At 41.3% G+C, this 25123-nt stretch overlaps 1 protein-coding gene and 3 long non-coding RNA genes across 10 annotated transcripts in view; 2 read left to right on the top strand and 2 right to left on the bottom strand.

Annotated features, from left to right (window-relative positions):
* Positions 1 to 5969, top strand: part of LOC123971351 (nardilysin-like) — a 47656-nt gene extending 41687 nt beyond the window's left edge. Inside the window, exons 28-31 of the mRNA XM_046050107.1 lie at positions 843 to 926; positions 1024 to 1231; positions 2764 to 2850; positions 3827 to 5969. Of these exons, the coding sequence (XP_045906063.1) occupies positions 843 to 926; positions 1024 to 1231; positions 2764 to 2850; positions 3827 to 4039 (592 nt within the window). The 3' untranslated portion in view covers positions 4040 to 5969. The remainder of the gene's footprint in view (positions 1 to 842; positions 927 to 1023; positions 1232 to 2763; positions 2851 to 3826) is intronic.
* LOC123971353 lies at positions 591 to 15228 on the bottom strand. Of its 6 annotated transcripts, XR_006825167.1 has the most exons (9): positions 14938 to 15228; positions 13381 to 13487; positions 13086 to 13258; positions 12809 to 12900; positions 6905 to 6961; positions 6681 to 6759; positions 2402 to 2811; positions 1673 to 1776; positions 591 to 1298 (listed from the first exon to the last, which is right to left on the bottom strand). It is a non-coding gene; the product is annotated as an uncharacterized LOC123971353 (long non-coding RNA). The 6 variants fall into 6 exon arrangements; XR_006825164.1 differs by having other exon boundaries at positions 12809 to 13258; XR_006825165.1 differs by having other exon boundaries at positions 6681 to 6740; positions 12809 to 13258.
* On the top strand, positions 14661 to 19455 carry LOC123971355. The gene is made up of 4 exons (XR_006825168.1): positions 14661 to 15096; positions 18214 to 18486; positions 18620 to 18680; positions 18802 to 19455. It is a non-coding gene; the product is annotated as an uncharacterized LOC123971355 (long non-coding RNA).
* On the bottom strand, positions 16756 to 25114 carry LOC123971352. 2 transcript variants are annotated; one of them, XR_006825161.1, is made up of 3 exons: positions 18581 to 24503; positions 17543 to 18468; positions 16756 to 17486 (listed from the first exon to the last, which is right to left on the bottom strand). It is a non-coding gene; the product is annotated as an uncharacterized LOC123971352 (long non-coding RNA). The 2 variants fall into 2 exon arrangements; XR_006825160.1 differs by lacking the exon at positions 16756 to 17486 and having other exon boundaries at positions 17564 to 18468; positions 18581 to 25114.
* Positions 25115 to 25123: the final 9 nt, after the last annotated feature.

Genomic DNA, 25123 nt, shown 5'->3' with positions numbered 1-25123 from the left:
TTTCAAAATGAACCGAAAATATCTCATAACAACATTTCAGACTTCTAATGTTGTGAGCTCGCACACTTTGGCATCCGACTCGAGACAATCACTTTTCTTTTGAGGTAACTACGGTAACGTTAACGGTCCGCTTCTGTCACTCGTTTGTGAGAAGGCGTTTAAGCAAGCTGCGCCTAAATTTGAAGTGCACACGTATTCAAGCCTTTATGGTAAATCCACTGGCCCAGTGCGAGCTGACGGGCAGGTTAGAGACTTTATCCTGCCAGTTTCTCTTTGTTGCAGTATAAAGCTTAAAACGACGACGGTTTCACGCCTCTCTGTGACCCCGTTTCGTTCCGTCAATTTCAGACTGCGTATCCCACAAGGAGCATTTCAGAATCGCAGCGTTTTGCCTGCCTGAGTTTGCTGACTCGTTCAGATTTTGTTGATTTGGTCTGGTGGACTCTCAAACATGGACTAGAATGAAAGCCAGAGTCCTGCCTGAAGAGAAGCTGTGAAGTATTCATGTTACAACATTATTTACTGGATGAATTTAGCGCGAGGAGGAAACACATGTGACAACGTCCGGTTTTTAAAATAAGGCGTCTGTACAGGAAATAAACATTTATTTACTTATTTTCTATTCTTTAATTCAGGGTTGCTGGAAAAACATTTAATAAATGTGTTGACTTTGTGTTTCATCAGCATTTATAGCTTTACATTAGTTTACAAAAGCACAAAGTTCTTCATAGCCTCTTCGTTTTGCACCAAATGAAAGCGTTTAAGTGTAAATGCAGGTCCCGCCCACCATAGTCTCTTAAAATCCTGTGGGAAACACTGTTGCATCATCTCATTTCATCCAGGTACCAGGTGTACCCGACCTGCAGGAACACCTCGGGGGTGCTGGGATTCTCCGTCACCGTGGAAACACAGGCCACCAAGTTCAGGTGAGCCTTTCACCCCCCCGCCCCTGTTGTTTGTTTCAGCCTGGATTTAGTTTCCCTCCTTTAACGCCCCCCCCCTCCTTCCCGTTTGCGCTCTCAGCACAGAGTTCGTCGAGGCGAAGATCGAGGAGTTCCTGGTCAGCTTCGGCGAGCGTTTGTCGGGCCTGAGCGCGGAGGCCTTTAAGACCCAGGTGACGGCGCTCATCAAGCTGAAGGAGTGCGAGGACGCCCACCTGGGAGAGGAGGTGGACCGCAACTGGTTCGAGGTCGTCACACAGCAGTACGTCTTCAAGAGGCTCGACAAGGAGGTGAGACGCACCTGTTGATGTCTTCCTGTCTCGTCAGGTGTAGAAGCTCAGTCGCATCTGTTTAGAGCTGAAACCAGTAATTAATCATTCAGTCAAGAAAAAAAGTATTTTTAATGGTTTTGCTGTTTTTATATAACTCAATAGAATATATTTAGGTTTTCTAGCATTTCATAAACAAAATAACTGATTTACATTTTCTAATCTAATTTGATACAAAAAAAAAAAGTTCTCAAATATTTACTGTTGCATCACAAGCCGTGTTTCCAACAACGCTTTACAAAAGGTTGAAGGAAACGGCAAAATTAAAAAAAATCGTTCATTTAGCAAAAAGGTTTTTCCGTTCGCTTGAGGTGGTTTTTGTGGAAAAAGAGTAAATGTGCTGAACGGGAGATGGAAACACGAGCTCGCTGCTTCAGAACTTGGATGGAAAAAGTAACTCACGACTGATCAGCTGTTTCTGCTGTCGGCGTCTTGCCCGGTCGTGCAGAGTTCTGCGCGCCTGCCCAGAATTTCCTGCAGCTCGTGGCAGGTAACGCTCATTTGTGCTGAAAAAAGAGGTGGATGTAAATCTGGGCAGGTAGCCTTCATCATCTGTTCTGCTGAATTATGCCTTCACCTCTTAAAGGTCCTTTTAACAGTTTACTACCACATATTGTTGCTGAATCTCAATGAATGCTACTTCTGCTGAGTGTAATAACATATATACTGCTAATCATTTATCACCATTGATGAACCCCACAAAAGGATATTAGAGGGTTTAAACGCATTATCTGTAGGTGCACGCAAAACTCTGCGTAACACCGGATATTCCCATAACGTGCGGAGACACGGCTGGTAGCAGCTTGACCGCTTGAAACACATTCCTGAGGACCTCTCTCCATTTTTCTAAGTGGTCGTCAGGTTCATGCGACTGGTTTTGTTCCTGGTTTGGAACCCAGACGTCTTGTGGACACATGTGATGACTAAAACTGTAGAGCTGAAAGCAGAGTCTGGTTTTTATAGAAGTTCTCTGCACGTATAAAACCTCTTAAAGCCCCCCTGAAAAAACTGAACTGAAGACTCGTATCGTTGTCGCTCTGAAATCTTGAGTTATTGAGGAAACGAGGGAGAGGAGCTGCTAGCTATTTCCTAACGCTACACAGCAAACTCCTCTCTCCCACTCTGACTCACGTTTCCAGCGGCAACAGCTGCAACAGCTCGCCTCTCACGAGACTTCAGAGCGAGAGTAGGCATTAGGCGAGACGTCAGTGACAAAGACAATCCCCTTTTGAGGACGCCATTTTAGAAAAGCATTCACGCCGTTTCAGCCTGAAGCATCTAAAAATGCTGAAGATTTCCTTTTATCACGACTCATTGAATTAATGATGTCATCTCTTTCTCTGAACTGGAGAATCAGAGAAAACCCAGTTGGTGTCCCTGCTGGACCCCGTTGGGTGGGCCAGGCCAGAGTTTGGTAAAACGTTTTCTGAACTTTGGAAGAAGCAAAAAGCTGGATTAAGATTTCAGGTCTCTGGTTGTGGTTCCTGTTGCAGATCGAGGCTCTGAAGCTCTTCACTCAGGCGGAGCTGGTCTCCTGGTTCCTGGAGCACAGAAACAACAGCAGGAAGCTCAGCATTCATGTAAGTGTGTTTTTAATTGATGGACTAAAAATGCAGTCCGAGGAAAGAAGATACTTTTAAAAGTTACAGAGAGCCTGAGTCGCTCCCGTGGGACTTTATTTTGGAAAGAGATGTACGGTAGTAGGGCTGAACGATTTGGGGCGGAAAAATCGAATTGCCATTTTTCTGCCAGATACTGTGATTATGATTCAATTTGTGACTTTTAAATTTTTTTTTATTGAAGTTTTGCTAAAGTTCAATATTCACTGCCAGTCTATTTTTAACAGAAGCCACATCAAGCAGCACAGAGCAGAAGAACCAGGCAGGAAGTCAGACACTGAAGAGAACCTGGTCGATTTTCAAAATAAAACACCCTGTGCAGACCTCCGATCGTACATCAACAAAAAAAAAAAAGAAGATAGTTTAACTCATAGCTACTTAACCGTGATCGAAGCACAAAGAACAGCTAAACAAATTAACAAAATCTGAGCGAGTCAGGCAGGTAGAACGCTCTTATTCTGTAATGCTGCATGTGGCCGTGTAACGTTAGCTCACAAAATGACACATTAACACGTTAATGACGTTAAATGCTCTGCTGCTGAAACGTGCGAGTCGACGCCGGACAAAACCGTGTCGGTTCAGCTGGCGCCATGATCCCAGTTTTGTTTTCCAGTTGTTGTAAAGTGTACACGCTCTGTCCCCCGCTCTGATTGGTGAGTAGGACCGTAACAGGAGGCGCACAGCGTTTGTGATTGGCGAACAGATCTGCCACACAAGGACGACAACGGCATGAATTTATAACTGCGCTGTGTAGTTAACCTACATTTTAATCGCCGTCTTCACGATTTGCTAATTGCGATCTTTCAAATCACTACCTGGACATTTTTTTCCAGAATAAGGTCCCATTGGCGGTCCACAGGAAGGGGAGGGGCTTAGGTTCTGTGCTAGTTTATCGCTTCTAACAATCTTTTTAACACGAGTTTGTTTTCCCGTTCAGGTGGTTGGTTTCGGGCCGGAGGAGAACGATCCGCCTGAACTGAGCGCCGCCTGCTGCCCCGACAGCCCTCCCTCCTCGGCGTACGGCGAAGTGAACGAGCTGACGTTCCTGCCGACCTCCTCGCCGTCCCTGCAGGACGCCACGCTCATCACAGACGTCAGAGCTTTCACCTCCTCCCTCCCGCTACACCCCTACCACAAAATCCTCAGCTAGGACGCCGCGGGCCGACAGGAAGTAACCAGGAGACGGGCAGCGTTGACGTGTGGTCAAAGAGGACGGACAGAAACTGAGGATGTGTTTGTTATTTTTGTTTTGTGGGTTTGTGTTTGTAATAATGCTGCATTCACATGCAATCGGGGAAAAAGTAAACCTGGCCCCGTGTTTGTCAAGCGTCTCATGGTCGTCCTGCTGAAACGCTCTCTTTGAAATAATAATAATCGGAAACGTTCAAGGAACGAAGGCGTCATGTGTGCAGGCGATGATATTCACTCCAGCTCAGACCTGAAGACTGTTATGCAACTCGCCTCAGGTGGGGGGTGCAGCATTTTAATCCTGTAATGTTCAGTGTTGGGAAATACATATCAACATCTCTCTTTGACAGTTCGAGGTGTTTGAAGTGTGGCTGCGCATCTTCCCTTCAGAGAAGCAGAGAGAGAGAGAAGAGAAACCAATATCACTTTAAATGTTCGCTATATTATGAATATTTTCAGCCCTTTGCCGACAGCAGTTTGGGTCAGAAAGGGCCGTTGCAACATCAGACTGAAATCAAACTTCACTTTTCTAAAGATTTAAAAGACGGTGCCTCCGTGCCGGCACGCATAAGTTTCTCCAAACTGTAAGAAAGAGACTTGGGATAAGAACTTCAAACAACCCTACTTCAAAACTCAAGAACTATTCCTTTAAAGATTGCTCCACAGTTACTGAAATTATTTAATGAAATAAATTAACTCACAATTGGTGTTAAAAGCATGTTTTCTCCCATAGCTTCAGTCCTGATGTGTTCAGGGACAGTATTGAGAGTGTAGGTCATAATTCGGAATATGGTCAAGTGCAATATCCAAATCGCAAGAGCGGCAATTTTTTTAATGTGTCCTAACATCTTGTTTCTAAAAGAAGAAGCTACAGAGAGATGCTTTGGCCAAAAAAATCTTCTCCAGACGAAGGGAACGTGCTTTTTTTTTTGGGTGCAATATGGTGTATAGAAACAAATCTTTGTTTTTATATTTGGTGAAAATTAACTGCTAAAAAATGACCATTCCCCCTAAACATCCGTCAGGAAATGTGTTACGATTTTATTTTCGCGCCTAAAATGCAAGAAAATAGATTTGAAGCGTAAAATCTTATTTTGGGTTGCAGTTACGTAACACGCGAGCCGTTACGCAGCTAAACTGATTAAAATAAAAAAACAATAATTCTGGGGAAACGCCATCAGTTTCACAGCTGTTCCCGTTCTCTGGGAGGAGGTTGTCGGTTTATGTGGAGAGAGCACAGTCTCTCAGTCAAATAATGATTACATTTACCCACAAACAAATCTTTTAATACGCTCATAATCATCAATATCTCCCACGCAGAGTGCACACATGACGCCTTCTAGCCCTAAAAAAACCCCAACACATTTCTCTGAGACGTCTGATCAACACGGCCACCGAGCTTCTTACGGATCCACGATGATCAATACTTGTTAGGAAACTGCTCAGCTCATATTTAAAGGTGGAATCTGAATGGTGGGAATTTGAGTTTGGGTCTGATATTTTTAAGGAAAATACAGCGAGCGTGAGGAATAATATGTTAATTGTTGATGCGAAAAGGCCAAACAGAAGCAACCAGAGTACAGAAAACTACAATCATGGCGGTCCTGATTGATTTAAAGGAGTCTGATTGTTATGATTTATTTCTGTGTGGCTTTTAACTGAGAAATAATGTGTATGATTATTCCCAGGTTAAGTGAATGCAGCGTGATGACTCAGGGCTCTGGTTTAAAATACAGTACTGACAGAAACAACAGTTCATGTAAAGAATATTAATGTGTACTAACAGCATGTGGTGGCCAGTGATACAAAACTGAATGTACTGCAGTAGTTTGTGGAGGCTGGACTGTGTCGCCTACAGCATTTCATCGACAATTAAAAGTACCTTAATTAAATACTTCATTAAATGTTTCTGTCTTTAAATCATAATAAAACAAGATGTATTTCAAATTTTATGTTTTCAGTCACATTTTAGCAAAACTCCCTTCCCCCTCATGGCATCATGGGAATTCTGAGGGAGGGGCGTAGGCTGCGCAAGGGTTTATTTACGGCGTCAACTTCCTCTGGAAGCCTCTCAGAAGCGTTTCAGCAGCGCAGCCTGCCCCACGTTAACGACTTGTTTTTATTGTCCTTTTTGTTCTACTACATTCTTCAAAGCTCTCCGTGGCTCGCTTTCGTTCCTCGTCTTGACGGGTGCGTCTAGCAGCTACCACAGGGAGCATTTCAGAATAAGAGCGTTTTGCCGACACGTTTATATTTTGTTGATTTGGTGATTAGCGCTTGCTTTCTGTGCTTCTACTGTGGCTGCGATCAACTCCGGCAGCAGCGACGCAGACGGACTCAGTGGACTTTTGGAGCGAGTCCTGGGTCATGTAAACTTTAAATGTAGCAGGTGGGCCCCGTGATGAAGCTCCGCCCCCGAGCTAAAGCCATATTCAAGTTTATTTTAAAAAGTTCACAGCGGGATCTAGTTATCTAACTCCTGACCTAGACTTGACGTGTCTACAGTGTTTGTCTTGCAAATGTATACAAAGATCAGCACTAAATCTGCACACGTGGAAAGAGTAGAGAAATAAAAGTGGACATGCGTGATTTTCTGTATTCACCTTTGCCAGGAGGTCTCCTGTCTCCTCATCCTCACTTCAGCATCCTGGAGACGTGGTCTACTGTAAAGTGATGATGCAACTGTTTAAAAGATTTGACAGCTCACAACAGCAGACAGAGTAGATGGCAAGCAAGCAAATTTCTTCTTTCAAATCCAGTGGAATAGAAATGTCACACATCAAGCAGACGGCATGAAAAAGATAAAAATCAACTAGTGAAAACTTACTTATCTGTCTGGGTGTTCTTGGACACAGGGAACAGCAGGATTTTCCTGTTGGGTGCACTGGAAGTAGAAAACATCTGATTAGTCTAAACTTTCATTTTTAAAAGAAAGAAGCATTTACAGTTGAAGATAAGAGGGAGAGGAGGAGAATAAAAGACAACAGGAAAAGGGAGAAGAAGAGCGGGAGTAAAATAAAGTGACTGCAGAACTGACCTTGGTTTAGACAGATTGTCAAACTGGACATTTTTCACTCGTCCTTCTTAGATGTCCTGTGATTGAGAACCGAAGCCCTCTGGAAGAGGAGGATAACCTCATCCAGAAGTTTGAATGTACTGCAGTAAATAGCTTACTGAATGTCTTATTATGTAGTTAATACATATTGGTGGTGCAGCAGCAATTTAAAAATGGGGCTAAATGTAGTATTTTGATTGCCTAATTGTGAACAGATTTGAACCTCACATAAACAAACCATTTGCCGGCTCTGTTACAGCCTCTAATGCTGTTTCCTATGCAAAATCCATTGGATTATGTAGCTTGTCACATCCGTGTGCTGTTTATGAACCGTACACAAGGTGACAGCACTGCAGCTAACAAAATGGGAGTCCACCAACTACAAAAAAATAAAAACTTCCAACACAACATGCCAAACAAGAGTCAAATAGACATCAGGAAAAACACGGTCAATATGGGAAAGGCGTTTGAGTCACGGAGAGACCTCTGCTTTGTTTTGAATATAACAGGGTTTCTGCAGGTTTCATCTTTTTAAGACCACAATGAATGAAATTTAAGACCTATATCACGACAAAAAGAAAAAGAAATGTACAAAGGAAATGTGGTCACAGAATTACTTGCAGAGTAAATAAATGTATTCAAATTAGGGTTGGGTGATGTCTACAGAATTGGCATTAAACCATAGACTGTATATTAGAAGCGGACGTAGTCACCCGTTTGTTTGTGGACTGCCATTTTAATGCCTCGAGTTTGGCCGATAGGGCGCCGCCATGTTGAGTTTTTGCAACCAGGAAGTGCCCAGAAGTGACGTTAACAGCCGTGTGCAGAGCTAGCTAGCTTGCTTAGCTAGGTGCATCTGTAATTCACGTTAACTGCCATTTTAACAGGGCTGATAAACCTGTTGTTCGCTAGACAAAGTTAAAACTAAATGTGCTCACCAGAGAAAGTGAACAGCCGACTCCTGATAAGCATTTTCAACGGCGCTGGTTAAATTTACACAGTGCCGTGGGGACTCTTTCTGGTCTATGTTCCTCTAAATGGGATCATAATTTACTAAATGAACATGATGCTGTGTTGAAGAAGACTTGAAACTAGCGACTGAGACCATAAACTCATCAGGAAAGTGTTTACTGAGGGAATAAATCAGCTGAAAAATAATGTAAGTTCTAATGGAGTTGGACTTCTTTTTGCAACCAGAAGAGTCGCCCCCTGCTGGCCGTCCGATAGAATGCAGGTTTCAGGGACTTGCGCGTTCGCATCAGATCGGTGACTGGAAGCTCCCCGCTTGCATTGGACGACGTCAACAATGAAACTTCGGGATGTACGATGACATTGATAAGCTACGTAATTACCAAGCTGGCATGATGTGCACCTGCTGCCGTTAAAAAGGATCACAGGTGGAAATATCAAGAAAAAAAGACGAGTTCTGTGTTTTCTCAGCGACTTTATAGAGAGGCGGGGAAAGCCGGTGTGTTTGCATTGAGAGACCAGAGGTAAAGGTGTGAGTGCAGAGAGAAGTCGAGGCAGAGCAGATACATTTACAACTAACAAAAATGTATTATTAATAAAAATTATTAATAATACATTTACAAAAAAAAAAACGCTAAACATGCTAAATAAGTCTACTGGGTTTGAATTATAACCATTAGATCATGTGGTTAGTTTTGATGCTCTCCACAATGATTTTAAGTTCATTGCGCTGCAACAAGCAGCTTTGAGCCTCTTTTACTCTCTCTCTTCATGTAGAGCTTCATTTCAGCCTCTGTCTGAAACAAGCTGTAGATGCTCCTGTCTCTTTAAGGCCCCCCACTGTCTTCTGATTGGCCAAGACCTGAAACATGTTACCAGGCTGTTGTTGTTGTTGCTGGGCGGAACAGGCAGACTGAGCGTTGCCGTGCCGTTAGTGTGGGAGCACATGACCATACATGGAACAGCGGCTCCGTATTACGTAGAACGGAGCTGCTGGTAGAAAAATAAGTTTAAAACAGAGCGTTCAGAACAGGAGGAAATCTGAGGTTTTTGCTCACAGGGATTTCTTAGAAATACTTTAACCTCATTATTTGAAGCTTTGGTCATGTTTAACATGAACATCCAACATTATAACGTTGTAGATAAGTCATAAAATTTGACAAAAAGCAAAATAGGTCTCCTTTAAAAGGACTAGTTTGCATCTCTAATTTGATTTAACGTTGCTAACCTCAGCTCCTCGGTGGTCAACACTGTCCTTTCTTTTTAATGTAATTTAACTATCAAGATGTACAGTACTGTCCAGGGGCCGTATTACAGAAAGTTCCTATCTTAAGTGTTAAGTTAAGAGGATTTTTCTCAATTTGGTATTACAGAAGCATGGGTGTAAATCTGGCCAACACCACAAATTAATAGTTGTTTAAGTGCGACTTAAGTTCATAGGTTCACCACGCGGCCATATTATCCTAAATAACTAGCGTCCTTTAGGCTACATAGTAATTTAGGCTTATTCTGGGATAGAGGATGTATCTTATATACACACACACACACACACACACATATATATTTTAGATATTTAACGGGAGCAGGCCAACTGATCTGCCACTTAACATCATAATGCGCAAAAGCCAACACAACCGTAGATCTACGGTATCAACCTAATATCGGTTCACATACAGGATTATCGCTGTAGTAAGAGATGCAGATTACAGTTTTCCTGGCTGATTCCAGTTACTGATTTTTTAAAATGCCAATGCCAATTCTGATTTTGACAGATTCCGATTTCTAACAGCATACACAAACTATTTATTGGAAAAATCAATTTTTATTATTAGGATCCCCATCAGCACCAGTAGCCTATAAATGTTAGCTATTCTCACTGGGGTCCATTCAATTGTACGGTCATAATGAAACACCGATTATAATAAAACATTAGCATTTTCACTGGAAGGAGCTGAAAATAAATTGCACACCATTTTAATTCTTCTTAATTCTCCAATTTATTTTTGTGTTTAATCACAAACTACATTAACCTGCTCACCTTGCTTTTCCCCCTCAGACACAGTCTGTCCATCTCTATCTGTCGGCTATGACATTATTTGTCAGCAGTTTTATTTAAAAAGAACTGGCGTTTGGTATCTTTTCACCCGCGATTCCATTTCCCGAGCAGCAGAGGCTTGTTGTTAATTCCCGATCGAGACCACCGTGGTATGAATGACACTGTCAGCAACAGCTGTGTTCAGCGTTGCTTTACAATATCCACAGCGTCTCTTTCTGTGTGTTTCTCCACAGATGTAAATAATGAGTGTAAATGACCATTAGAGGCAGCGTTATATGGACGTTGGAAGAATTAAGACCTGATTAAAATTATTTAACACCTAGAACACAAACTTCAGTGAATTTAAGACTTAAGGCCTTAAATTTTGACTTTGAAATTTAAGACCCTGTGGAAACCCTGTATAAAAACCGACAGAGTTGGCTTTCATCCAGTTGGACAGGTAAACTAACATTACTGCAAAGCATGTGAAAAATGTGATTTTGTATTTTAATTGGCTCAAGTTAGATAATGTTAGCTTGCAGGCTAACGCCGACAAGTTGCTAACGTTATCCCTTATGATACTATAGTTTTATAGCTCTGCCAGATCTGCCTCTGAGCCAAGAACACTGAAGTAACAGAACCTGAATATGTGTGAAAAGCCACAGCCTGCATGCAGGTGTTTCTGCGTTTATTGCAGGATTTCTGTCTGATCACAGCGGTTGTGTTTCGGATTATGCTCGCTCATGAGTTCAAGCGAGCACGCGTACGAGCACACGCCTGGTTGCAATCTTAGAGCCGCACCACTAGTGGCACAGAAAACTCCATAATGCCCCTTCAACATTGTACATGAGACATAAATGTGGAAAAGCAGAATAGATCTCCTTTAATATGTTTCAGTGCAAAACAGAACAACTTCTAAAAACAGGTCTAATACAATCCAAAACAGTCAAGAGTTGCCAAAAACACTAAGTTAATTAAATAAATCAACCCCAAAATCTCAAAAACAAAACAAGTGTGATGGGCTGGCCAAAATGAACAAAAGAAAGGGAAGCCCTCCAGACCAGCCCACAAAGGGCCGTAGGATCGGGAGTCTTCCCCTCTACCCTAAACCAACCTTAAACTGAACCTAACCAAGCCGAAATAAAGCCACAAAAACAGGACTAGCAGACCCATCAGAACAAAAATAAATAAATAAAAAGTCAGAGACAGACAGACAAGAAACAAGAGTCTACAAATTACACAGGTCACAAACAAACTGCTGCTGCCGTGACTGGAAGATAAACAAGGTTGTTTATTCATCATTATATAACAAGGTTGAATAACGAAAAGAAAGTTTGTAGTCCCCTCATGCAGACAGAACTTAAAAGAATATATTAATATAGAGCAGGGGTATTCAATGAGAATTCAAAGAGGTCCAGTTAGAGAAAATTTCCCGAAGCAAAGGTCCGGAACATCAAAACGACTGACTTGCGCTATCATTCAGTACCATAACGTATAGTTATCGTAACTTTTGTTTTTAGTCAACAACGGACTGTCAAATCAAATAATATTTCAGTCAGTTTTCACATCAAACTGGAGGGATAATAAATAATAACTATTCAAATAATAAATTCTAAATTTAAGTAAACTACATTAAAGTGCCTAATTTTTAGAAAAAATTTAATAAAAAGTGTAGCTTGAAGTGATGAAGTGTAGTCTTAACCAATTTTATAATAAACACACAAATGAACAGCTGTAATGCCTCCTCTTCTCTTTCATTTCCTCTTACAGAGCTACCACTTTCCTACTTTCTGTTGTTCAGTGAGAAACGTGAGCTCCAGCTAGCATATTGGAGATCTATGAGATATTCTGGTTTTGAACTGCCCGTGGGAGGAATGTACATGTAAATATCTGTACATTCTTGATTGAAAGTCATGTGAAATCTCTTTTATCTTTCGTCTCCTCAATTCGGGTGTGTTTCCAAAACGTCTCTGGTGAATCTCGCGGACTCGACTCGCAAGCATCGGTATGCACAGATTTGAGTGGCTGAGCAGCGTCACATGAGACGATTGGAGCACATGCGATTGGTCTGTGAGTTTCCTGGTCCTCTAAACCAGTACAGTAAATGCTAGAAAAGCTGTGCGGGTTAAAATAGAAACGCTCCGTCACGAGGTAGTAAGTCTCAATAATAAATGTGCTGTAGGTCGGCGGTCCGGAGAGGACGGCGGCTGGGTCCGGGTCTGGATCCGGACCGCGGTCCGCCTATTAGTGACCTCTGGTGTACAGGAACATCTGCCATGAGTATGGGCTGGAAGTCCCAAGGTCAAAATGGAAGACACCTCCTAAGGTAGTTGAGAATGACCGAGCTAAGATCCTGTGGGACTTCAAGATCCAGACTGATAAACTGGTGATGGCTAACAAACCAGACATCGTGTTGATCGACAAACAGCAGAAGAAGGCTGCAGTGATAGATGTGGCGATCCCAAGAGACAGCAACATCAAGAAGGAGGAACACGAGAAGCTTGAGAAACACCAAAGGCTGAAAGAGGAGCTAGAAAAGATGTGGAAAGTAAGAGCAACAGTGGTGCCAGTGGTGATCGGAGCACTGGGGGCCGTGTGAGTGGCTACAGCAAAGAGAAACGTCTCATCAGGTTAAAAAGGACTAGTTTGTATCACTAATTTGCTTTACTAACCTCAGCTCCTCCAGTCACCACCGTCCTCTTTTCCCCAACAACCACTTTTTCAGTTACGCTGCTCTTATAACAGCACCTGTCACGTAGACGTCCTTTGAAGAATGAGGAGAGGAAGTAAGCCAAGCGATGAGTGTTACCGTGCTCGCATAGTGCGAGTGAAACTTAGTAGCGCATCATTATATTAATAGTGACTGACATTTTAGTAGCGCCAGTCATAATTCTGCAGCGGCGCACTGCCGCTCCTGAATGCATGTAGGGGAAACACTGACACTCTTACTTCGTACTCTTTTGGCACCTCAGAGGGATACACCTCGCTTCCCTCCCAAGCATCAGAAAGTACGGGCTGCACTTGGCTGTCAGCAGATTTTTTCTGTCCAGAGAGCGAACATGGTGGACTACAGGAACTGCTCCCGGTGTTTGGGGTGATCAGTCACCACTTTGTTCAGGAACCTCAAAATGCACAATTTAGGTTCACATTCATAATAAAGCTTATCTGCTACGAACAACTAATCAACCCATTAGCTTACACTATGCAAGCAAAAATTCATTCAAGTATTAAAAACAAAACACACCTCTGTATTGTTCCATTCTGCTTCTCCACCAGGCCATTGGTCAGCGGTTGGCAGGGAGAGCAGAGGCTCCTTTCAACGCCCAACTTCCGACACAACCCACAGTTGACCTTCAGAATGATTAGACAAACATGAAACTGTCAGCACAGCAGTAGGCCTTATTATACATTGGGGACACATACGGCATCATTACTGTACCTTGCTGCAAAACTCTGAGCCCTGGTCTTTTGGCAGTCTTTTAGGTGCACCAAATTTGTAAAAGAAATCAAGTATACTATTAGTGACCTCAACTGCCGTTTAGCTTTTTAGTGATCACACACTGTACTGATATATGTACTGATAACCACCATCTGTTACTGCGCGTTTACCCACCTGAGCCATCCTAACAAGTTCGAGAGGCTCTGTAACCCGACAGAAATAGGGAAAGAAAACACATGAGAATAATATCGCTGATTGGTTTGGATAGTGACAGGGTATGCCGTCGTTTCCTTTACCTCTATTGGATTATACTGGGTCGTTTCTTTAATATTCGCCATCTTTGACTGGCACTGTGGACACTGAGCAACCCAAAGTAGACAAATATTTAATACTCACGGTAACTGACAACATTTGTTCAGTGATACATCCACAGAGTTTCTACATTTGCAAAAATCCACATTTAAGCCCCCTGTGCTCCATCACAGGAATGCACGTAGGTGGATGAACTTCAAGTTATCACTTCAGTTTACAGCTTCAACAATTGTTGAAGGATTGTTCAACCCAAACATTTGGAAGGTACCTATTCACCCACGTCTACATCTGGCGTTTTGATGTTAGAATTCGGTTTACTGGGAGTTGTACCACAGGAAATTATATTTATTTTCTGTAGTCCACAAGGCATATGCTTATCTTACCCTCACCTATTAAAGCCGATGTTTATTCAGATTAGTATTTTCACTAAATACTATATATACTAATACTTTTATTTGCACAAGTCAGAATTCTTGAAAAAAGAAACCAAGCTTTCTGAAGCTTACTGCTAACATTAAGCACTGTTCTTTCAATATCTGAGTGTAAAAACAAAAAAAGCTGTTAAATCATATGACCTCTGTACTTAATGTCACTCACTCTTTGCTTTCCATCTTACAGGTATCCAAAGTTGTAAGTAAACACTGACTGATAGACTAAATAATCGTTGTCTTGTTTAATAAGTTATGTGCATCCATATAATTGTCCGGACTGGCCCGCACAGGTGTTGCTGCTGAAGGCGCCAGTTTCATATCGTGCACGCGTATAAACGCACGTTCACGCACGACGCGGTTCTCTTTTCCGGAGCTGCGGTTTGTAGAAAAACCGGTTCCCGCTTAGCTGGAGTTGGACAAACGTTTTTTATTATAGTAGTTTGTTGTATTTCACACCTGTTTTTTGGTCAGGCACAAAATTACAAAACACCGCCAGAGAAAAAAAGACCCAGCTAACGTTAGCAAGACAGACAAGCTAGCACATCAACTTGTTACCTGCCGACATCAAACTGGGACAGAACGCAAGTTTACCTGACTTAAGTTCCCGCAATTTACTCACCTTGAGTTTGTTCCCTCTTTCCGTGACCAGAAGAATAGTTTAGCTTCATCCTCTCATCGAAGTTTGTGAACATAATCTCCCGCTTTGAAACGAGGAGGAGGCGGGACCCTACGCAACTAGCTAGTTAGCATGTAGAGCCGACACCTGTCCTGCTTACAGGTGAGTACAGGTGCAACTCCATCGGCTGGTTGTCCTTTCTTTGGCGTTTCTTCGAGACCTTACTACAGGTGGTTTATTTAAAAACTACAAGGGTTCCTGACGGATCTCTGCAGGGCAATTGTCCCCTCTAAGCCACGCCCCGAATACACAACTGGCCAATCACAGCGCGGTATAGGTCTCTCTCTAACTGCGCTCCAGTGACTGATTTAAATACGTCTTGTAGCTATATATATATTTTTTTGCTGTATTGTTCCAAGTTATGGCGAAACGCTGTTCCTGGGAAATCTTGTAATAGTTACAGCAGCTACCCAGAGGCTGAAAGGAGAAGTACGATTTATTCCTTTTCCAAATCCTAAAACAAATCCAGAAAAATATCGTCTGTGGATCGTTAGCTAACGCTAGCTAACTTCCTACTGAATGTAACGTAATAAAGTCCTGCTGTTCTGCTTTTTAATAATTGTAATAATAAATAGAGGCCTACCAGCTGTACAGGAACAGTGTTGATCTTTTATATTGTTGTCCTCGATCTTAATATTCAGGTAGTTTACTCTGTGATTGGTCGGCTTTAGCTTCTGTCTTTATTTTCCACACAGCCTGAATAAACTCTTAAGATGAAGCAATAAAAAACGGTCTGCTTCTTTCTGAGATTGCTTCTTACAAAAAATAGAAAATATTTCTCCGGGGTGTGCAGTAATAGTAATAGTCCGACGCAGCACCTGATAAAGTCCGACAGGTCTGACAGTATGTCGGACTTAGCGAGGGGTCAATTGACAGTTAAAGACAGGTTTTCTTGCAATATAATATCCATTACTATGTTTCCAGTGGTGTATTAAAGACCTTACATAATGAACTGCTGTTTTTATTACCTTTGAATGATCCATTTCTATCTACACACACTGCGGGGCCTCTTACATGGAAGGACCCCTTTTGAGCCGCCATGTTGCTGCAGTAGCCCAAACGGACAAACTGCTCTACAGAGCGCGTTTCATCACTACGTTGAATATGTACGAAAAAGAACTAGTAGTAGTCTGGTTTATTAGAAGCATTGACTGTACGATTAGAGGTAAGGGCGTACTCACACTACGCCCGGCTGCCTTGTACCGGACCCGAGCACGATTGTCCCCACTCCCCTGCTGGCCTGTGCTCACAACTATCCGAACCAGAGCACGTTTACGTCATCACTCCGGTGTTTCCCGCACATTGATTTATTTGTGGCGGCCTGCCACAGTATCAACGCCGACTGCCGTATATTGATTTTTTATATTTTTTCACTTGGCCTGGTATGTTGATCATTGTTTCCCAAAGCCCAAGTTGACGTCTTCAGATATCTTGTTTTATCCACAAAACAAATATATTCCGTTTACTGTCATACAGTAAATTTAAGATTTAAGAAGCAGGAATCAAATCATATGTAAATAAAACAACTGATTAATCGTTTATCCAAATAATTGATCTAAATATTCGTCAACTAATTGATTATTTGATAAGTTGTTGCAGCTCTAATGTGAATATCAGATCTATTAACTGGTTGCCTGACAGATTTACTGTATGAGAAAAGCTGTTGCCCTCAAACAATGTCCACTTAATCAGCTGACTCAGTGTTCTGGTGTAGGGATCAATCAAATAGACCTACAGAATGTGTGAGAAGTGACTTCCTGGTATCTTTGAAAAGTATTTTTTATTTATTTGGAATACAGTACTTTATTTTGATACAATCAGAATGACGGTATTTGGTGTCTTAGTTTTTTACACTTTGATGAATTTTTGCCCATCCCTGATTGTAACTATACAACTATATAAAACACCAAAACAAGTTCTTCGAAAAGGACATTTATGAATAATAAAAATAAACCTGACAAATAGGCAGCAATGGAACAATTTTAAAATCAACCAGTAAGAGTTAGCAGTCAGTTAAACTGACTGTCTTTATAGTGGCAGCTGGACATTATCAAATACTTTACAGATAGCAAAAAAGGTTTAAAATTGTTTTCTGTTTCTGTCCTCTCAGGTCACCTGGTAAGAGTTAACAGTTAATTGTTCAAAGTTAAGAGAAACAGAATTGAGTTATTATCCAACACACAGCTGATACCAACCTCCTACTGTCAAAATCATTTGTTTGCTTTTAATTTAATTTTCATCTTTTCAGTTTAAACTTGTAAATTGTTTTTGTATTGTTCATTAGTGTTATAAATGTCTTGAACATGTGTTTTGCCTTAAGTGTTTAATAAATTAACTTGGTACCAAACAGAGAACAGCCTAATAAAAGAGATATAAATAGTTTTGGGGATCAAAATCTAAATCTATTATTTGCTCCCAGGGAAATCGGTCTGAGGCCAAAGTTAAGGTTCATAACTTTATATTTTTTTAACCTTTGTACTAAGAGCACTGATCTTGCACTTTTGACCAAAATGTATAATTGTCTTCTTTCTCTATTGTACCATGTTACAATGACATTGTGCATTAAAACTCACATAAATAATATTTTAATCAAGGGACAACTGAGGAAACCGTTTCACAGTGTTGTCATTAAAACCCAATTTCCAGGAGCTTAGGGTCCCACCCACAGTCAAAGGAGAAGAGGCTGGTAGTGTGAGTGCTGCCACCTGGCGGTGGTGCAATAGATTCTGAACTGGATCAGTCCAACCCCGGTTGTTGCAGCAAACCTGACCCTCACAGGCCTCGACCTCTTGTGCAGAAGAATCTGACTCTGTTGAGAAACTTAGATAGATTCTTAATAAACAGTATTCATTTTGAAATTCAAGCCAAGCAATTCATTCTCGAAAGCAATTGTTTGTGTGTATTTACAAAAAAAAACAAACAAAAGTACTATATTTTGCAGTTATGAACAATTTACAATCGTGCAGTTAAATTTCAAAATACCCACAAGGAAAAGAACATTGCAACAAATGGAATATGTACAACATATAAACAAACAAACATCTATCCATCTATGATACCATCTAAACTATGTTTTAAATGTTTTTAAAGTTCTAGTGAACATGAACACATCTGGAGAGGTTTGCTGTCCAGATGTGTTCACATTCACCCAGACATGCAGGCAGTTGCTCAAAAGCAGAAGGCTTGGCGGCAGCCCTTCCTCTGTCTGTTTCCCGACAGGTCCTTCTCATCCAGTTCTGCGTTGACCCCGTTATCCTCGCTGTCATCTTGGCCCGGGCCGCCTTCTTTATCCTCCAGGATTTCACCTGCTGCCACACAAATGTTGTGGAGGAAGCACCAGTCACCAAACAGATGGCCGAACTCCAGGGCCTTAAGAAGACTGACCCCCAGGATGTTTTCAGGATCCTAATGGTGTGCTCCCCCTAATGTTCCTTGCCCTTGCATGGTGTCTGCAGTCCTGGGTTTCAACTTGGCCTGTTAAACAGTATTCAGGTAGAAAATGTATGGTGTATTTTAAAGTCACCAAAGTTACAATTTGCTGTGTCTCCTGAGTGTGTGTGTTTAATGAGACAGAGAGTTTTCTTACTTGCTACACGCTGGCGGTATGGTGTCATAATTTCAACAGGACGCTGCAGGCATGGGTATCCTCCATCTCCTAACAGGAAGTACCCAGCTGGTGGATACAGGTTGGTACTTTGTACAGATCCTGGATTGCCAATGTACACATCCAGAAATGGGCCTGTGGCATCACAAAGGCCCTGCAGCAGCACTGAGGGGAAATACAGCATTTCTTCTGTGGCTCTGCAGGAGGAAGAATCCTGACGCGGCACCCATCGATGGCACCGGCAGCACAGCAGAAGGCCTCATGGTCAGCAAGGCGACAAAGTCAGTCCCGCCTACTCCATCGCTTCTGGTTTGGGGAAATGTATGGTCCTGCAGACTGTGGCTAGTGGCTTGTCAAAGATATCTGAAGTTACCCTGGAAGAGTTTCCATAGGCGAGCCAGGAGACTAGCACCTGAACTTCATAGATCAATCGATGGGTTCTTTGCCAGGGCAGCATCTGGACCAGCATGTTCAGGCTGTTCCAAGGGCTTTCGTCCTGTTTAAAAAAAGACTGACATCTCTTGATTTTCTTAACATTGTCTATTAATTGCTGTCATACTTACATTTATTGCTTATTTGTGTGTTTTTAATATTTATTCAGATAATTTCTCAATATGAATGGTCTGATATGAATTGTTGAAGTCTGCTAGAATTAAATTGCTGTCTAAGCTCGGCCCTGTTTGGTCAGGAGCTTGCTTATGCTTAAGAAGGTTTCTATTTCTTTCATTGCCTGATATGCAGAGAGAGCAAACGTCTCCCCAGGAGTCAAGAAGTTACTGTGGCCTACAAGATTACTGTATCACAGAGATAAAATGTCCTGTTTGTGTTGAAGTATACCCTGGTTGCCAACTACTGATCTATGTGACAGATGAGGTACAGGTACTTTGTGCATTAATGCACAGTGATGTTTGAGCACCTTACTGTACCAAGGCTTGTCAAACTGAGTATCAAAAAGACAGAGAGTAGGTATGTATGTGGCATGTAGGATAACCCATTTTTATTATTAGACTATTAAAACTATCAGCCAGTTTATGTCTTTTATGCGATCAGTTTGAGAGGTATTTGCTCATCCTGTATAAATCGAGATAGACTGAATATTAGAAACAACTTTCTGTATAACAGCAACACAAACTACAGCTGACAAAAAAATAATGCTTTCCAAACTTAAACGGCAATCGACTTTTATCTAGGTGTACCAAGTGGACTGTCAAGTTTACAAAAAAGCATAATGATTAGACAAACTTAGAGAGACATGCTCATGCATCTTTTCTCTATCCTCCATCGCATCCTCTTTGACACATTCGCCTCCTCAGTTGGGCAGCCCCCTCTTCAGCTTCTTTCTAAAGCATACTGACAGCAACAGCAATCAGGGTCGGCTGTTAAAATGGTAATTATATATATATATATATATATAGAGTAAGTAAAATCTCACAGATGCAAATTCAATATCACTTAACACTAACACACTTGAAACAGAAACACAGCTGAAAAAAATAAGAGTACTTACACATTATGCTTCAACAAGAGTGTTTAGAGGATGACTGTTGAATGATTGTTGATTGTTTTTCCGAATTGGTGTTGAAATGGAATAATCAAAAGGACAAACTATCCACAGATTTATCACACCCAATCATCAGAAGCAGACAAACCTTCACGTGATGCTTCGAAGGAAAGGACGCCTCGTTTCTGGGATGCAACCAGAGTCTACAGCACCTCTGAGAGCCTGTACAACATATAGGTGCTTTAAGCTAAATGCTAATGTCCCCATGCTAACATACTCACAATGATAATGCTAATATAATGTTCACCATGATCTCTATTAAAGTTTAGCATGCCTTAAATTTGCTAGTTAGCACTGAACACAAAGTACAGCTGAGGCTGATGGGACGTCATTACTTTTGCAGATATGTAATCATAAACCAAATTTAAATGTTGACCTCATGGTTAGGGTTGGGCATCAAGGACCGGTTCCAAGTTGAAACCGTTTAACCGTTCTTAAGAACCGTGGATTGGATAAGACTTCATATTTCAGCTCCAGATTGAACTGCAGTGAGCATTTTAACTTCACTTAACTGCCAGGACATGCTACGCCATTGTGGTTGATTCTCCTTTTAGGTATGCAAAAAGCTTTATTGATATCTGCTTATTCACAGCAATATCAATGGACTTTAGCCTTCTATGATATTTTCATATCACTTCAGAAACAGCTGACATAATAACTAACGTTATAGTCTACAATAAACTATGATAAAGATTATCCCGTGGTAGGTGTAGCATAATAATGTGAATGTAAAATTTCTCTGCAGGGAGATATCCAAGGCCCTAAATCCCAAACACAACCCTCCCTCCAGGGGGTGTCTGCCCAATCACTTGATACCAGCCTGGTACAACATAGAAACAGAATAATTAAGTAGTATTTCTTTTTATAAATGCAGCGGAAAACATTTACATTTACTCATTTGGCAGATTTTTTTATCCAAAGCAACTTACATTTGAACGACGAGATCTACCTGTAACAATACACAGTATACTACTAAGTGCAGCAACAATACTTGCAAGAGCTATTAACACATACTGCAACAATGGGGTAGAAACTAAGGGGAAGCAACAAGAGTTAACAAACAGTGCAATCAAGACAATCGAGTTGTAGGGAGATAGAGGAAGAGGAGCACAGGAAGTGCATGTTAGAGGTTAGGGGTTAAAAGAGAAAGTGTTCTTGGAAGAGATGAGTTGGAGCGACATGCATCCTATTGGGTTGGTCAAAAAACCAGACACACCGCCGCGTTCTGGACCATATGTGGCAGTTTGCTGGGAGAACCACCAGGACGGCAGTGCAATAATCAAGGCGAGAGACAACCATGGCCTGTACCAGAAGCTTGGTAGCATAGTGAGTTAAGTAGGGCCTGATTTTTTTCTATGTTGTATAGAGCAGAGTAGCCACCTGGGAGTCAAGGGCAACATGGTCCGGGACGGCCATCAATCATGACTCCCAAGTTTCTCACCACCCTGTTTTGAGGGATCATCCATGCAGATATGTCCAAGAGATAATCTGTGATCCACGCCAAGACAGTGGGGTTGACTGTGTAACTAGCAGTGTAACCAACATTTAGCTTCAATGAAGAGCTGATACTGATCACACCAGATAAAGCTTGTTATAGGGAACTGTAGGTGGAAATACCTTTACTTGGCATTACTCTGCGGTCTGCGCTGCTTATTGGATAATCTTTAGTGTTGTGCAGCTTTCCGTTCATGCCAGAATTATCTCGATAACTGGGTGAAATTTTAATCCCAGAAAAATTAGTAAATGCAAAAAAGGCTGCAAATCTGACATGCAAATCACGGCTGGAATAGTGTTGTGGGGCCCGGTCCGATCCACAGATACTGAATTTGACAGAAACAAGTGTATTGGATTAGAATCGCTTAATGTTAAAAATCTCTCAACTAAACAGAATCCTCACACACATACATTAAATAAATGTAATACTTACAGATAATGTTTCAAAGGGTTTGGAATGAGGACAGTGGTATTCAAACAGTGGCAATTCTAGTTATGGTCATTCTGTCGTCTGGCATCTTAAATACCCTAATTTAATATTTTAGATTCACTTTAGCGTTGCTGTGGCATTTTTACAAATTAGCATAAAATAATGTAAAATGTCCATGTGATGCTTTAATCACAGTTTTCTGACTATACTGTACATACACTTAAATTAGATTTTTAATGCAAGCCTTTTAGTTGTCATTGAGTATTCTGACATTGTGTTATCACTATGTTTACCAATGTAAAAGGATCTGAATTCTTCTCCCACCACCGGTGTGTGAGGTGTACAATATCAGCCCTGCCCTCATGCAAACACAGGCAAGACTGCAGAGGAGAAGAGAAACAATGAGGAAACTGTGCACACCCAGGACTATAAATAGATTCTAAAAAAACACTGCGTTTCAAAGGTTGTTTGACTCGCTTGTTTCTTCTTTACTATTTTTCTAATTTAAAACCAGTTCCCATTTGGAACAGAGTTTGGGGGGAATTGTTAAGCTTTCAATTTGTCTTATGTTTTATTATTAGTTTTGTTTGTTTTTTTAAAACTCTAAGTCTGTTTGTGGGTGTGACTGTGCTTTAAACTGCTGTTACAGGAAGTGATGTGGCAGGGATGGGCTAAACAAGAACAAGTGAGGGCTATCACTCAGGTGAAGACAGCAGCAAGGTTTAATTTTCATTGCATTTTCACAGTATTCAACTCAGCAAAATCTCCAGTAAAAATATAACCAGGAGAGATGGTGACAAACTGAAATCCTGAGGAGGCTTACAAGGACTTCAGAAGGTGAGATATTCGTCTTCTCATGATTTGTAAGAGGCTTTTGTGACTCTGTATTGATTAAAAGTAAAAAGGTGCATGAAACTTAAGCGCGAAATTGTAAATTATGTAAATGTCTTGTCATTAACAGATTTTATCAATTGCTTTTCATTTGCTTCTATGTAGTTTCTTTACTCAGATTGTATTATCTCTAACTCCTGGTTCAGACACTCAGTTAAAGATTTGGCTCTGTTCCTTCAAACATGTCCAAATATTTGCTTATTGCCGCAGCCACCTACAACACAAGGCGTTATGTCCATGGTTGGCATTGATTTAATTTGCATCTGACTGAAACACCCATAATGGTCACACACAATAAAACATGTCGTAGGCGAGGAAGTTCTTCACCGTTGAGTGAAAACAACACTCGCAATTTAACCTGCGGAGAAACACACAGAGACGTTATCTTTTAATAGGCTACATTAGAAGACACTGGATATTTTATAAGCACCAAGCAGTTGGTGCCGCGTCTCAGTACCACAGTCTGTAATTAACAACAACAACAAAAAAACGGGGATCATGGTTGAAAACAAAATCCAAACGGGTTTTGTCTTTATAAAACTGCTGACAACTAAAGTCAATGGAGCAGACAGAGTGTGTGTCTGAAGGGGAAAGCAGGGTGAGCAGATTAAAGTAGTTTGTAAGTAAACACTAAAATAAAGTGGCTTATTAAGTAGAAATATTATTTAATAAGTCTGGCATCAGACCAATTTTTTCCAAGCCGTTACATGGCCGGCCAGAACAAATTCAATCCTTGCTACCTCACCTACACGTCTAGCTCAGACGGTACTGCGCGGGATTCCTGTTTTCCTTTTTTTCTCCCTTATTAAACAAATTGATTATAAGGACACTTTTGCACATGCTCACAATAAAGCATCGCGCCAAGAGGCTTTTTTGTACATCTGAACATGATACATGTGCTACAGATATTTTTTACATGTAGGTCCAACGTGCAGCGGGGGCTGCTTTTAACTTCCTCTTAGCAGGTGGCGCTATGACTATGGGTGAATGTTGGCTTGTACATGTATTCAGGGCGGGACGTGTAAAATTTGGTACAGATCTGAGCATGCACAGTCAAATTACAACTACTTCCTGTGTCATGGCGAAGCGTGGAAATTCTCTGCCACGCCATTAACCAAAAACTCAAAGGTTTTACAACATGGCATCGTCAATGTGTTAAGGGTTTTCTGGGACAGATTTGAAGTTGATATGGCCAACCTGCTAGAAGTAGTACATTACAAAGTAAAACGTGTAATTTCCTGTTGCCAGCAGGTGGCGCTATGACTTTGACATGACATATTGGCATATGTGTTCAGGGCGCGACTCTTATTATACTTATCAAATTTGGTGCAGATGTGAGCATGTATACTGAAGTTATAATTACTTCCTGTTTCATGGCGAATCATTGCTTTTCAACAACACGCCAAGGGCAAACCGGTCGACCATTTGTGCATCTTTTAATCGTCAATGGTGTAGACTACACAGTGAAAATTTGAAGTCGATTGGATTAATTCTCTAGGAGGAGTTTGTTAAAGTACAAGTGTGTAAATCGGCAAAAATTACCATTAAATCCAAAATGACCGACTTCCTGTTGGGTATCGGGCATCGCTCCAAGAGGCTTTTTTGTACGCCTGGACATGATACACCTACCACAGAAATTTCGTACACGTAGGCGGCGCTATGCGGGAAACCCATAAAAGTTTTTCGCCACGTCTGAATTATGTGCAAAGTTTTTTAGCATGTTTAGGCCTCCAAAATTGAGATAACTTTGCAGATAAAAGAAAGAAAGAAAAAAACAAATTCCTTCAGTTCCAAATGGGACTTTGCATGTTTCATGCTAATGCCGTGTTTATCAGTGGAGGAGCGCTAACGTTAATGAGCCGCTAAACTATAGTTTCTGGTCTATTCTAAATATATCTGCCTGTCTGCAGTTAGTCGGCGTGTCTGAAATTATTAAACCAGCGCGGACATGTAAATAAACGTGAGCTAAACAAGAATCTAACACGGCTTCCTGTAGCTCGTCTCTGTGTGACGTTGTAGATGTGAAACGCTGTAGTCTGAGCCGTAACTGCTCTGGTTGTAGTGATAACGTTAGTTAAATGAAATCTCAAAGTTGCAGACAGTCATGTTGTATTAGAGTCATTCAACAGCAGCTCACTGCATTATAGAC

This window comes from Micropterus dolomieu, linkage group LG05 (assembly GCF_021292245.1).
Source record: "Micropterus dolomieu isolate WLL.071019.BEF.003 ecotype Adirondacks linkage group LG05, ASM2129224v1, whole genome shotgun sequence".
In the NCBI taxonomy this organism is placed as follows: Eukaryota; Metazoa; Chordata; class Actinopteri; order Centrarchiformes; family Centrarchidae; genus Micropterus; species Micropterus dolomieu.
Note: the sequence above shows the minus strand (reverse complement) of the source record. Positions and strands in the feature narration are given on the sequence as shown.